The sequence below is a fragment of the Salvia splendens genome, chromosome 9, assembly GCF_004379255.2.
Source record: "Salvia splendens isolate huo1 chromosome 9, SspV2, whole genome shotgun sequence".
In the NCBI taxonomy this organism is placed as follows: Eukaryota; Viridiplantae; Streptophyta; class Magnoliopsida; order Lamiales; family Lamiaceae; genus Salvia; species Salvia splendens.
Genome location: NC_056040.1, coordinates 24,871,877 through 24,886,692, shown reverse-complemented (window position 1 = coordinate 24,886,692; position 14,816 = coordinate 24,871,877). Strand labels below are relative to the sequence as shown.

The 14,816-nt window shown below is 35.9% G+C and overlaps 1 protein-coding gene across 1 annotated transcript; it reads right to left on the bottom strand.

Moving 5' to 3' along the window:
• Nucleotides 1-5,679: 5,679 nt before the first annotated feature.
• Nucleotides 5,680-14,131, bottom strand: LOC121748336 (insulin-degrading enzyme-like 1, peroxisomal). The gene is made up of 26 exons (XM_042142626.1): nucleotides 13,825-14,131; nucleotides 13,649-13,724; nucleotides 13,029-13,096; nucleotides 12,745-12,836; nucleotides 12,598-12,671; nucleotides 12,469-12,512; nucleotides 12,273-12,324; nucleotides 11,969-12,091; nucleotides 11,775-11,887; nucleotides 11,087-11,249; nucleotides 10,364-10,456; nucleotides 10,139-10,224; nucleotides 9,561-9,647; nucleotides 9,342-9,445; nucleotides 8,875-8,977; nucleotides 8,675-8,770; nucleotides 8,379-8,568; nucleotides 8,130-8,191; nucleotides 7,940-8,044; nucleotides 7,559-7,760; nucleotides 7,250-7,458; nucleotides 6,910-7,034; nucleotides 6,781-6,832; nucleotides 6,588-6,674; nucleotides 6,357-6,479; nucleotides 5,680-6,152 (listed from the first exon to the last, which is right to left on the bottom strand). Exons 1-26 carry the CDS (start codon nucleotides 13,954-13,956, stop codon nucleotides 5,904-5,906), a joined length of 2,910 nt encoding a protein of 969 aa, XP_041998560.1. The 5' UTR covers nucleotides 13,957-14,131; the 3' UTR covers nucleotides 5,680-5,903.
• Between the last annotated feature and the right edge of the window lie 685 nt (nucleotides 14,132-14,816).

The window sequence follows — 14,816 nt, the reverse complement described above, 5'->3', positions numbered from 1 at the left end:
TGGCCGAAAATTACTCAACTGAAAAGGAGTGGCTGATTTTGTGGAAACCGATTGAATGATATAATATATGGAATCGATGGAATATATATATCCATGGAAAAAGATTTGAATGGGAGATTTGAGCAGATTTGATCATATTTACGGTTGGTCTCATATTTGATTCTCCAAAAATGGATTGGGCTTGGGAATAAATAAATTGGGATAGGAAAAGAATAATTGTTATAGGCCCAAAAAATGAAATACTTCTCTCGACCAAAGAAATAAAGGCTAAAAATTTTCAGATGCGTAAACGACCTCCTTTCAAGAACAAATAAAAAGGGTAGAAAAAGTCGGGGTATTACAACAATGGACCTACGAGCCATATATACAATGGCAATGGACTTTCGGGTCATATATATATATGTACAAAGGCAATGGGACCTTCGGGTCATATACAATGGAATCCCGGGCAGATACCAGACTTGATTTGTCACAGAATAATAAATTGAGCAGAGAAGCATATGCATATGCATCTGAAATTGTTTATGATATTTGATGTTTATTTATATATGCGGACTTAGAATATTTGTAAATAAGTCTAATAAATGATGGATTTTGTAATTATATTATTTGGATGGTGAAATGATTAATATGTGATTTCTTTACTTTAATTTGTATATGTTTATTATAAATATATACGTCAGAGGGGTTGGGGGTGACATTTGTGGTAGATGATGCTAATCGTTTTTGTTGTATTTAAAAGTGCTAAATAATTGTCTCTACAAATAGGAACACTTTTCTACCCATTCAATTACTATCCCTCCGTCCCACTTAAGATGACACGTTTTTCTTTTTAGTTTGTCCCAACTAAGATGACACATTTCTTTTTTGAAAACTTTCTCTCTCCAATTAATACACTCAACCATTTTTCCCCACTCTTATTAAAATATTCATCTTTCTTTCTCTCTTTATTTTAATACTTTACACCCATATTTTCTCTCTCTAATTAAATACATTAACCAATAACTCCTAAAATCCCGTGACGATAAAGAAATGTGTCATCTTAGAGTGGGACACCCAAAAAGGAAAATATGTCATTTAGAGTGAGACGGATGGAGTACTAGTTAAATACGGAGTACTTTGTATAACTTATGAGTTGTATTTGATCATCCATTCCATTTTATAGCAAACACACACGTACCAAGAAAATGCACTCCTTTCATCCTGCTATAAGCGAGACACTTCTTTTGAACATGAAATATAAGAAATTGATATTTAAAGAGTTAAGTAAAGAGAGTAAGTACGAGAAAAAATAGAGTAAAGGAATAAAGAGAGAATAAAATGAAATATAAGAAATTGATATTTAAAGAGTTAAGTAGAGATAGTAAGTATGAGAAAAAATAGAGTATAGGAATAAAGAGAGAATAAAATGAGCGAGAGAATAACATAAAAAAGAAGAAATGTATTTTTTTTCTAAAATGAAAAAATGACTATTTTAGATAAGATTTAAAAAAAATGACTAATATTTGAATGTGTAGGGTAGCATTATGCCCAATTGCCCGATCGGCGTGTTGATTTGCGGTAACAACAAATTGCTCACGGGATTGGATCCCCTGATGTGCATCTGATCATACTATGATCAAAACACATATTTAAATATGAAATGTGATACGATTATTATTATTATTATTTAGTTAGTTAATTATAGATTTGAATATCTTTTTCATATCTTTTGTCTTGCTAATTAAATTAGTATCCACTATTATAAATAGTGGACATTGTTCTTTAGTTCAATCATTCAAGAAACATCAATTATCCTTCTATTTTATTTTCTCTTACTCTCTTTCCTTTCAAACGTGCAAAACGCACAATATCATAATTTTGACGCCAGATTGATCGACGGGCAAAAGCTCCCACGACGTTCGACGCAAAATCTACGAATTAAGGAACTTCATCCTTAACAATTGGTGCTTTCATCATGAGCTCTTCCTCCGAATCGCTGTCTACATGTCGTACGGCTACACCAGATATCAACTCCGGCAGACGGATTACCACCTATGGCAGCCCGTATCTCAACCCCTGCTCCATCCGAACAGAGCGTTAGATCAACAACCATCATATCCATATCCACAGGATGGGAGACTCCACCCACAACACCATCCCTACCAAGCCCGTCAACCCACTTCCTGGGACCCGCCATGGCTGCGCGAGGAAACTGCGTATCAGCAACCATCTTCCTACGAGCCAGATTTGTACTTGCCACCACCGCCCTCTTGTTGGGTCCCGCCAAGGTTGTGCACGCAGCAGGGATACTCTCAGCCTTATCAACCGCCTCAGCATTCGAATCCTAATATTGACGAGCAGACCATGAATCCATACTACCAACTAGGAGCGTAACAGCAACGGGCAGTTGACCAGCTGCCTGCGCAGCCGCCCTATACGGGCTTCGATTTGCCGAAACCACCGCCATATCCGGGTTCAGAGCCTCTCGGCATGGCACGTGATCCGGTGACTCCGAATTTGGAACCAAACCTACAGTTGGATGCCTTGGTTTCACAGCTTGAGCACTTGACTGCAACTGTCAAGCAATTGACGTCTCGGATGGATGCAAACAAACGCTGCATGGGCGATCCACACGCCGCGACACAACCTCCACCAGACCCTATAGCCAGTGTCATGTACACGGAGCCAGTATCGTGTCCCCTACCACAGATGACCGCCGCCGCCCCAGCTGATCTCCATCACGATCCATCTAGAAGCTCGCTGCCTGTTGTTGGTGCTATCCCGCCTCCACCAGCCACAATATCTCTGTCGTGCGACTCCAATTTCAGGTATGACTCCATGGAATTAATTGTCGTTGATAATGATGAAGAGGAAAACGATGTTATTCATTCTAGTGTTGATGTTAGTGGACCAATTTATGGTAGTAAAGATGACATAGATGATCCATGTAATGTTGTTTTTACTTGCCGAGAACCTATACATGTGGTAGAGCATAACAGGTTGGATATTACAATGTTGAGCAACAAGATTGATTCTTTTTTGTTGAAAGAGGACGAAGATGGTTCCATTGAGGATATGAAGAAGGTAATTGTCTGTGTATATATGGTTTGGCATGTTGGTGATGTTACAAGTATTAATTATCGATCAACTTTCCTTGACGCCGATGCCCGGTTGATTCCTCTGCAAAATGACACTCTATGCTTGAGCATTCATGGATGCATTGATGCAGGGAGCCGCTCAACTATTCGGTGTATGTTTGACCCAGGAGGATTCCTCGACACTCATTGTTGCTTCATGGTGCCCACCTTGGGGACAAGGTGGATTTCAACCGTGGGGGAGTTGATACGATTATTATTATTATTTAGTTAGTTAATTATAGATTTGCATATCTTTTTCATATCTTTTGTCTGGCTCATTAAGTTAGTATCCATTATTATAAATAGTGGACATTGTTCTTTAGTTCAATCATTCAAGAAATATCAATTATTCTTCTATTTTATTTTCTCTTACTCTCTTTCCTTTCAAACGTGCAAAACGCACAAAATCATAATTTTGACACAGGATTGATCGACGGGCAAAAGCTCCCGCGACGTTCGACGCAAAATCTACGAGTTAAGGAACTTCATCCTTAACAAAATGAAACATTTGTTATGCTCCTTTATTTCTGTGTTGTTTACATTTTCATTCCTTTGTATATTACCTTTGTTCTATCACAAGCGAATCATATTCTTTGTCTCGACCTAAAATAAGTCATTTCTTTTTTTTTGTTAAAGATAATATTTTTCTCTTACTTTTCTATCTTTTCACTTCTATACTTGACTCTCTCTTCACCCTTTTAAAATATAACTTCATTAAATTATGTGCCTAAAAGAAACGTCTCATTTATGGCAAGACAGAGGAAGTACTTCTTATTACTCCTTCCGTCCCATGTTAGAAATCCTTGTTCACTCATCCATAAATGGTAATAGATCTCACATTCCACTAACCTCATTCCACTCATATTTTATTACTCCCTTCGTCCTGTAATGTTGTCCACTTTGGTTCTGGCACTGATTTTAAGAAATATAAAGGAAAGTGAGTTGAAAAAGTTAGTCTAATGGGATTCTATTTTATATTAGTTTTATAATAAAATGTGAATGAAATGAATTAGTGAAATGTAGGACTTACTTATCATTTATGGTAAAAAGTGAAAGTGAACAATTAATGGAGGACAGACGAAAAGAACAAAAATGGACAATTAATGGGGGATGAAGAGAATATAAAACTAATGTATTTGATGAAGCAACTTGTTACTTGTCGCTATTTTTGTCCTGTTTTGGAAGGGGTTTTCGGCTCAAATTTGTGGCTGTTTACAACTTGTATTTGATGAATGTAGTATGATTGTTCCCTTGTTTTAGACTTTATTACAATATATAGATATAGATTTGATATCTTGATAAGTGTAACTTCTTACTTCTAGGATGTCTCAAACTCAAAGTGGAAACTCACCGATCATATCTCAATCACCTTTGAACACGCAAGATAGCAACATCAATCTAAATTGCCAAGATAGCAACATCAATCTAAATGACCAAGAGTTGGAAATGTTTTCATATTAAAGGATATGGAAGAGGAATCACACTCAAAGAATAGAAAATTTGAGAAAATAAAGGATCCAATATCTGTTCATTGGAAGTATTACATTCGAGTGAAAGTTGTACCAGGCAATCTCCTATTGAGATGCTAAAAGGAAAGTGCAAACGATGTGGCACTTTAATTGCAGCTGATCCACATTGCTGTGGAACTAATGGTTTAAAAAATCATACTCCCTCCGTCCCACTAAAGATTACTCACTTTCATTTTTGGTTTGTACCAACCAAGATAATCCATTACTAAAAATGGAAACACATTTTATCTCTACTTTATTCCTTCTCTTTTACTTTACTCTTTTCATTTAACACACAAAATAAAGTTGCATAAAATCCAGTGCTGCCCAAGGAAGGGGTCATCAGGGTCATCTTCCTCGGGACAGAAGGAGTACTTTTTTTTTCCTTTGAAGAAGTTGACAGAAGTGGAAGGCAACAATAAAGGTCAAACTGTGTTGAACTATGTCGTAGATGAAACGTGTGGCAACTCATCTTTGACTAGTTAGATGTTTGATCAAAAGGCGAGCAGACTTGCACTGAGAGAGATGATCATCCTCAACGAGCTACCATTCAAGATGGTGGAGTACAAGGGTTTTAAGAGATTCCGTCAAACTAATTGTCCACAACTATAACTTTGTTCAAGACAAACAATAAGAAGAGATTGTGTGAGGATATTCCTTGAGTGCAAACATGGTTTCATTCTCACTGCCCTCAAACCGCTCGGATGTACTACCACCCTCCGCCTCCGGCCAGCCAACACCAGCAGCTCCTCCACCACAATTCGCCGCCACTGATGACCAACACCAGCGGCTCCTCCACCACAATTCGCCGCCACTGATGACCAACACCAGCGGCAGCTCCACCACCACTACCGAACCCAAGCCAAGAATCAATCAGAGTCATGTGTTCTTTAGCTCTGTGCATACTAAATCAGTAGTTTCTGCAAAAATATAATCTAGCAATGAAAAATGTTTTTTCCTTTTTCTTAAGCCAAACACAAGCTGTAGTTGGAAAAAACATCTGTCTATAGTTCAATAAACCAAACAAGAAAACTGGGAGAAAAGAAACCGAGTTTTTAAGTTATCGGTGCCTCTACTATTCAACAATATGGTTATACTACAAATGGTTGATGCCCTATCAATTATTTTGCTCATTAAGAAAAATTCAAAGAGACGTCTATATATCAAAGGAAAATGTAATATAATCTTTGAGGTAATCTGAAGACGAATGCTCTATTCTGAAGAAAACCACTCTGGCAAGGGTTCTCTTCTGATCCTGAACAGAGTTTTGCTATCTTTACAGCTTCAAGTGACCGAAGCCTCCTTTGAACGAGCCATACAGAGGTCGTGATCTTCTAAAACTAAAGATATCTTCTATTGGAACGTAGGATACAGGAGGTTGGGAATTGTCTGTCTTGTACTCTGAAGCATGTGCGCTCCCATATACACGTACGCTCAACCCCTTCTTGAGAGGAGCACCGACTTTAATGTACTCGTTGAAGAAATCTATCAAGTCCTTTTGAGTTATTTGCTTTAGTGCTGCTACCTGTTTCATCAAATGTGGTTTCATCAGACAAAATATTTGGCAACTCATGCTAGGAGCACTTGCTTAAGAGATAGCGAGCAGGTTACAAAATTTCTGAGTTATTCAGATTAAAAAGCAGGGTTCAAGGTGGGAATACAAATTACAAAAGCCTCTAAACTACGAGATATGAAATCCACGATTGCATGAGTAAACTAAATTCAGTACCTCGCATTCTCTCCTGTCAAATTTGAAGGTTCCGTCAAATACTTCTCGCCAGTAGAATGTAGATTCCTCTTGTAGGTTTTTGTGCTTCTCCAGCTTCATTTCGATAAGTGCATTAACGTTGCTCTGTGTCAATGGAGAAGACTATATGTGAATATCAAGTAGCTCCTCAAAGCAGACGTAAGAGAAATAAGTTGTTCATAATGTAGTTTCCAGGAAAGATTAACATGGGACCTTAAATTCGTCGTTAGGCATTTCATAGAGCTTAGTTTCAAACATCTTGAGAAATGACTCTACTCTCAGATCAATTTGACCAGGACCCTATCAAACACAATGATGGGTGAGTGATAAATAGTAACTACAAGAACAGGTAAACATTGTAAATGTAACGAGTATAAACTATATACACAAACGATGCAATCTATACCTTGACATTTGATTGGATAATGAATTGTACACCTCGGACACCAGAGTCATTCCTATAGTACATAAAATGTGAGACAAAAATCACATGGCACAAATGGAAGAATATAGATTGCAAGAGTCGTATTCCTACCTCTGCATAAGCACTGTAATATATCCAAGCTGCTCAACTGATCTAAGCTGGTGAAATGCAGGTTGCTTTGCTATCACCGCAAAAAGTTGGAGAGTGACATTTAGCTTGAAATCATCCTGGTGCACCTACATGATACAAAAGCAGTAATGTTCAACAATCGTGCCTTAACAGATGACATTTAGCTAAATTGATTTGGCTTGGGTCGAGGGGTTCGGTTCTTGCCTTTTAACACCGTATTTGATGAAAAATGAATAAAGATACAATACACGCATATCACTATCAAAGACTTGTAATATTAATTGGTATGGTTCCAACAAATGTTCTCAATTTTACTTTGTACCTGAATGTAGTGGACAAGTGCAGAATTCTCGTCACTAGGATTTAGGCCTTCCCCGCTGTAGAAGTAATTTATTCCCCTTTCAAGCTTCACAACTCTATTTGTCATGTACTGAGATCCAAAGAGAGGCTTGGATATGGGCTTGGTACTCTTAAAGAACACATCTTCTATATGGTGGATCATGGACTCTGCTTCTTTTGGCTCAAGATTTCCTACGTTTAGATGACAATGAAACAGTGAAAATGATATAGACATTAGCCAAAGAGTAGAAAAATCTGGCAAATATGAGGAAACAATGAGAGGAATCAGAACCTGCAGCAAAGCACTCCAAGAAGATCCTTGATATCATTAAAGGATAAAATTTCACAAGATGCTCGACTTCAAGGTGAGGTAAAACTTCAACTTTCTCAGTCCAAGGCCATGTTTGGTCTTCTAGTATCAATGAACAGTAGTTCATGGCTTGCTGATATGGCTGTTGAAACTTCATATTCTGATAGTCTTTTGTGACCAATTCCTGCGTACAAGCATAACAGAAACCCAAAGAGGAAAATATGATAAATCAAACAGCTTTTAGATGCAAATATTAGTTTCTATTCATTATGGTAAGGATAGCATTATTCTGGAGGTGACATGATGAACTGAACCGTGGAGATCTGAGCTAACACAACTAAGTTAAGAACACAGTCTGTGTACCTTAATTACAGAAAATCTGTCAAGTTTAACTTCAAAATTCGCAATCCGTTGTATTACTGTCTCCAGTAAGATCGTCAGCTTGTGGTTATATCCAACTACAGTGACCTTTAAGAGAGATGTTATAATAGTAATGTGTAAGAATGACCGGATTCTCTTTTAAAGAAGAGTGTATCAAGAAACAGCAGAGTACCTGGAAACCAGATTCAGTGTTGCTAACTGAATAATATAGACCAGCAACTTGGGCATCGTATGCTGGAATAAGAAAAAAAACAGAGAAAGCACGGTTTTCATGACTTAGTTCGGAATAAGAAAAACATAAGGTGAGACGTCATAATTTAAAATGACTAGATGTAAGACAATATCAAGCAGGTGAAATAATTAGTGGATGCCATGACCAAACAATATTGCATATTATACATCTTAACCATGAGAAAAGTACCATATTCATTTAAGTAGTCCATCAGCAAACGTGTAAATATTTCGGTGAGAACTTCTGATTCAGGAGAACTCCCAGAAAGAGGACAATTGAAATCTATCTTAACATATGCTTTTGGAGTTGAAAATGCTGTATCAGGTTTGTACCACAACCTTGAGTAAGGCGTCTTCCTCAACAAAACTGGTAATTTCATCTGATATCAAAGGTCAATAAGCCACCAACAAAAAGGATCTTGTTATGAGTCTAGCAACCAAAGGATACATGGCACTGTTTGAGCTAAGTAGAATGCAAAAACTTACTTGCTCTGAACCAGTCTTAAGGGATAGATCTGTAGGAATAAACACATTTTCGACAGGTAGATGCAAACCTTCACCAGGAGCTTTATCAGCCCATTGCTACAAGTCAACAAACACATTAGAATATCTGAAGTGGAGTACCCTATAGATATTTAAGTAGGTAGAAAAGTTTTTTTCGGCATTAAAGAAGAAGGAAGGTCAACCTCAATCTTAGAGCCAGTTAATCGCTCAACAGAATAAGCTGTACCATACCAAGGCTCTTTTGAATCTGTAAGTCCCTCAAATTTTGTGGACTCCCAAAAAATTCTGTGGAACAGACATTATAAAATCAAACAACAAATGAATGATGCAAACAATTAAAATGGGAACCACTATGAAACAACCAGTTATCAACTTGTTATTCCAAGTCAACTTGAAAGTTGAATCTGGCAAAGAAATATGAATAAAAATTGCAAACCATTGTCTTCATTTTCGCTTCTTTTGTTTTTTTTACATAACATTTGGGTCAGTGAGAATAGGATGACTATATGGTATCTGCTACTAGCAAGTAGCAATAACAATTTGGTCAGTCATATTGGTGCTTGTAATAAAAAAAACAACAATCAGAAGATGATCCAACCAGCCAATCTTTTGGTCAGTCATATTGGTGCTTGTAACTTGTGAAACGGACCTCACATTGAATGGACTCAGCTCTTTCAATGCTGACTGAATGACCTCAGCATTGAACTTTGTAGGCAAAGATGATCCAACCAGCCAATCTTTTGGAGGATAAAACTAAAACAGATTTAACAGAAATAAGCAAGAACCATCAGAAGTGAAATAATACTTGACCACGAAATTACTTCAGCATAAGAGCTTGTCGTGAACATATAAAGATAGAACCAGTTACCTGCATATTCATTGCAACATTGACCACATAATCAATTGGTCGAATCTTATCTTGATAGTGAAAGGAAGTCTCACAAATGGCTGCAAGCTTCATTAGTAAACAAAGATGAAAGAGTTAAAATTTCCAACTGGACATGGAAATTAATATAAGCACACTCTTAATGCCTTCAATATTTAATGCTGAAAACTACTAAATGCTCTCATAGATAACAAAGCAGCTATGAATAAAGGGCCGGCAGTATCAAAGTTAGGCAAATTTCAGGTCTGCATCTCACTTTTAGTTAAAATATATGAAGACTACTAATTATCTAAAAGATGAATACTTCCAAAGGGACTTATTTCTATAAGCCACAAAAATATGAAGTTCTCCAAAGAAAACCCGATGGAACTTTTAATATAATTTGTTACATTCACTACTGAGTTGGATGCAGTTCTAATTATATGCAACTCACCAATCTCCAAGTGTTTACATCCAATAACATAATTGTGTGTAATGCAACAATAATTTTTCTGCCAATTTTTTTGTGGGACTATGCCATATATTTTGTCTGCAAGCATTAATAGTGTCATTAACTATACCTCATCAAAAATCCGTTCACAGGGTCCAGAGTTCTGGAGAAGGTGAATGTATTTAAACAATAGTGCCACAATTTCCTCAAACTTCTCTGTGATTATCAAAAAAAACAAAATCATATATATTAATTATTTAGAATGATATAAAAAGTTGATCAATGGTGCCCCTCCATCACCCTGAGGCCTCATGCCCATAAAGTGAAAGTAAAATCAGAAGAAAGAAAAATTTACCTTGGCCAGCATCTGTGAGATCAATGCTGACTTTGAAGAAAGAAAACTCACAAGTCCAATCTGATTCACCAGCGGATAAACTTGTAGCCCAACCTGCATAAATTCGAATGAACTAATCAATATAACCTGAGTATGAATTTGAGTACCCAATTTCCTCTTTACACTATACTCCCTCCGTTCCATAGTAGTAGAGTCATTTCCTTTTTTAGTAAAAAGTAGTAACACATTTTCTCACTCTTACTTTTCCCTCTCTCTTACTTTATTATCTCTACTTTTTCCTCTCTTTTACTTTATTAACTTTTTATTTATTACATTACACATCTTTTTCTTAATCTCCGTGCCGGAAAGAAATGTCACCACTACTATGGAAGGGAGGGAATACTATATTAGAATGTAAAATTTTATTTCGTACTAAGTAGATCAAAATCCTACTATATCTGAAAGTAAATTAATAGATAATGCAATGACTAAATAATGACACATCCCAACACTTCATATTATGGCCCAATACAAAATAGAGAAGTTTTAAAATATTACCATAAGGCAGAAAACTTAACAGATGATAAGAGTATCAGTTTATCATACAATATTCTTTCAACGTGGTTGGGGGCTGAGAGGGAGGGGTAAGTACAGAACAGATATATACTGACAAATTTTCATAATCAGCAAATCAGTGAGGGGGAGTAGCCGAGTAGGGGCATGGAAAGGAAGCTCAACACCCACCCATTTTTTTCAAGATGTAAAACAAAGATCCTTCTCCTTCATGGCCAATCAAGTGACCCAGATACCTGCTTGGCCCTTCATTGTAATGATGGATTCCAGGTGTTGTTGGCCATACAAATTTTAACTTGTGACCTTGCTTAATTGGGACGGCTTTTACGAGAATCTGAGAAAAAGGGTGAAATATAATCTAGTTTATTAGTACCAAGTAGAAACATTACTACTATATTGAATAACCAAACTTAGCTCAGTAATTAAATATGTATTTCAACAAAAGAAAATCATAAGGAAAAGATTGTCACATTAGTCTTGTATACATAACCATGTAAAGGTAACATGGTAGCATTTCATGTTTTGTTATATAAATGGGCTAAAATTTTTGCACTAATAACTGATAAATGATTCTGATGTCACTTCATGAATCTATAACAGGCCCAAGAGGCACTAAAATATGGATATGTTTATGTAACAATTTGATGGCAATGTCAATCGGTGATCACTAGTGAGACATTTTTATCAAGAAATAATGAAAGAAATATATGGTCTCACTTAGAAGTTGTAATATATAACATGAGCACAACATTGTCATATTCCAAAGGTTTATTCTCACACTTGATCGTCATAAAAAAGGAAAAAGAAATCTTGCCACCAGATAGGTTAAATTAACAGAGTAAAGATGCACCAACAGTACCTGAAGGTGTTCTGAATTACAAGGCTGGCCAGGGAAACTGATTGAGTTTCTATCTGTATTTCGGATATCCTCAAAATAGCTCCGGACAAGGATTTCAATTTTATCGAGACCATCTAAACAAATTCTACTGCATAAGTTCATATATTTAACATGGCAAGACCATATAAACCAGGTGACAGTTATTAATCTGCTACCTTTAGTATATATCACAAGATGCATGAGATTGGCTGAATAATTGTCTTTATAGAACTTCAGAAGCTCTTGTCTAGTGTCCAATCCTCTTTCTTTTGGCCGGACTTCCAAAGTATCCCAATTTCCTACACGTGTATTGCAAAAGATCATAGATGATAAGAGGGTGCATCAAGGATCAGGATAAATGATAGATACTGTTATGTACTAGTAGACCAAAATTATCTCTATCTACAACAAATAAATAGGGTGATGAAGCTTAGTAATCAAAATAGAATTAACATGAGATTATAATATAATAATTCCAACCTGTACTGAATTTGTGGTACGGGTGGTCTTGCACACTTAAATGTTTCTGAAGCTGTATTAATAAGAAACAAATTAAAATAGTTGGTTAGTTCTCTTCAGTACCGGATTGCAGCATTTAATAATTAATAAATGCACACCTGCAATCAAATTTAGAAAAACTTATAGACTTGATAGCAAAATTCAAATACAGAAGCACCTGATTCATCCGCCAGGCATCAGATAGCAAATTTTTCTGGTTCTCTGAGATAAAATGGATGAGGGGAATCGAGGCAATCAGAAAACATAAAAAGGGATTAATCGAGAAACTGCAGGATAAAATGCTGACCAGAATCAACTGCTTTTATTTCCCTTGTAGTCGCATCAGCCGACATCAATGGTTTTATGAAAAACTGAGCAAATCTGAATTAAGATTACAGAACATCATTATGTCATGCATCCACATAATGAAAATTCAATCAATTATTTATTATACCTGTCCAAGGCTTCTTCAAAGGAGTCAGGGTTGACATCAAAGTAGTAATTGGTGTTCTCAGACGATGTGAAAGCATTTGTGCTGCCTCCATGCTGAAAATGTAAATCGAGTTAAAGATGTAGTAGTATTGTTTTTCAGCTAGACATATTAGAAACAACACTTTTCCAGACAAAGGACAAAACTTTAAGATAAGGAAGAACCAGCGAACAAGGGAAAATAGTGGGGTTATAGTAATGGTCTAGTCCCAGATAAATCAAGGTCAGTCAAGCGATGTGAAAAAATACCTCACTGATGTATTTTGAATAACTGTCCTCCTGAGGATACTTTTCGCTAGCATAGAAAAGCATGTGTTCTGTGATAAAATCACATTACGGTCAAATATAATAAGTCTAACAAACTGTGCATGGTAGAACATAAGTATTAATTGCAGTTTCACAGCAAATACATCATGGATATAAACATAGAACAGCACATGCTCTATAATAGAGCATAGAATCACATTGAGTATCAGAACCATTATCTGGAGTTACACCAAAGATGCATACACTAATTACTCAAAAACATCTGCAGGTAAAAAAAATTACACAATACAAAGGACTGAAGTAAGGAATCAAATGGGAAGCATCGGGGGCATTTTAGCCAGCACTTTTCAAACGCCTTGCATCAACAAACTAACATTCTAAATCTCTAAAATTCTCTTTATTGGAGAAAACCAGATGCTTAATTGCATAACTTAACATGCTAAAATCTCTCCGAAATTACCAGACATCCAATTCATGTGCACAGGCATTACAAAAGCTTCAAGTAGGTCAAAACTTCAAAAGGATCAAAATCGATTGACATTACAAAAAATTAGATCAAAACATTCAGATTGAGGTATATTTGCACCCAAAAACTTGCTCACCAAGAAAATGCGCGAGGCCTTCGAGTCCCTCGGGATCACTGAAAGCACCGATGCGGACATCCATTGAAGCAGCACACTGCAATAAAAAAAAAAGGCAAATCCAATCCAAAAGGCAAAATTCAGAAACAACCTAATCAATTTCTGATTTCCGCTAAAAAAGAGTACAAATTACAGACTTTATCGGTTTCGGCATCGCTGATGAGGAGAACTTGGAGATTATTTTTGAGAAGAATCCTTCGATAGTCTCTTTTATCATTGCGCGGCTTGATTATTATCTCATCTTCCGGTTTCATTACTCCCAAGGCCATGCTTTTTCGTATCCAATTATGCGAATTCAGCCGATTGCAATCAATGGGATAATACAAACGGATAAATGATGGATATATTTTCAGTGTGAGGAGATTAACTGAACTGGTTGTTGCAGAGACGAACGAGCAAGACTCTGATGAATAGAGGATTCCTGCGCACGAAATGTTCACATAAATCATCCAATAATTTAAATGACAAATTTTATTATAATTTATTAATATGATATAATTACGAAAAATACAAAAGCTACTTTTAAAAATATGGGATTGAGTAAATTAAAAGATTTAATCGACAATTTTCTCTTGATATTTTTCACAATCATCCCATAGGAACAAAATTGATGTAACGTGTGTGTCGTAAATAAATAACGTCAGTCGTGAATATCTAAATATTAGTAATAATTTATGTATTGTAAACGTTAATTTTTTATGGGTAAAATTAGTTATAAAAGAAAGAAGGTTTATTATTGATTGGTCTTGATCATATGATCATTTTACAATTTTTATTCAGAACATTATTTTTTTATTCAGAACATTATTTTTTTATTTTTTCATTGGTCTTGATCAATGTCAATTAACTCACTTTTACTGGATTAGATTACTAATCCGAGATTTATTAGCAACTTAATCATAACCTATTTTTATCTAAATATATCGAAAATACTAGAAATTAGATTAATAAATAAAACAAAGACTACAAAATAGAAAATCATGTAAATACAGTATTCAGTTGTCTCTCGCAATTCTGACTTCCCACTTCTCAATACTGAATCATCTCTCAATTCTCACTTAAAACACAGTTATGATATTCAAACAATGACTTATGTGTTATTAGGGAGAGTCACCTAATTACTATCGTT

What these genes read in the sequence shown, in the direction of transcription:
- LOC121748336 (XM_042142626.1), bottom strand. Translation starts at nt 13,956, where the DNA reads ATGGCCTTGGGAGTAATGAAACCGGAAGATGAGATAATAATCAAGCCG. An exon ending in AGGCCTCGCGCATTTTCTTG is followed by an intron (nt 13,097 to 13,648) that starts GTGAGCAAGTTT and finishes ATTTTATCACAG; the next exon opens with AACACATGCTTTTCTATGCT. An exon ending in TTAAGACTGGTTCAGAGCAA is followed by an intron (nt 8,569 to 8,674) that starts GTAAGTTTTTGC and finishes CTTTGATATCAG; the next exon opens with ATGAAATTACCAGTTTTGTT.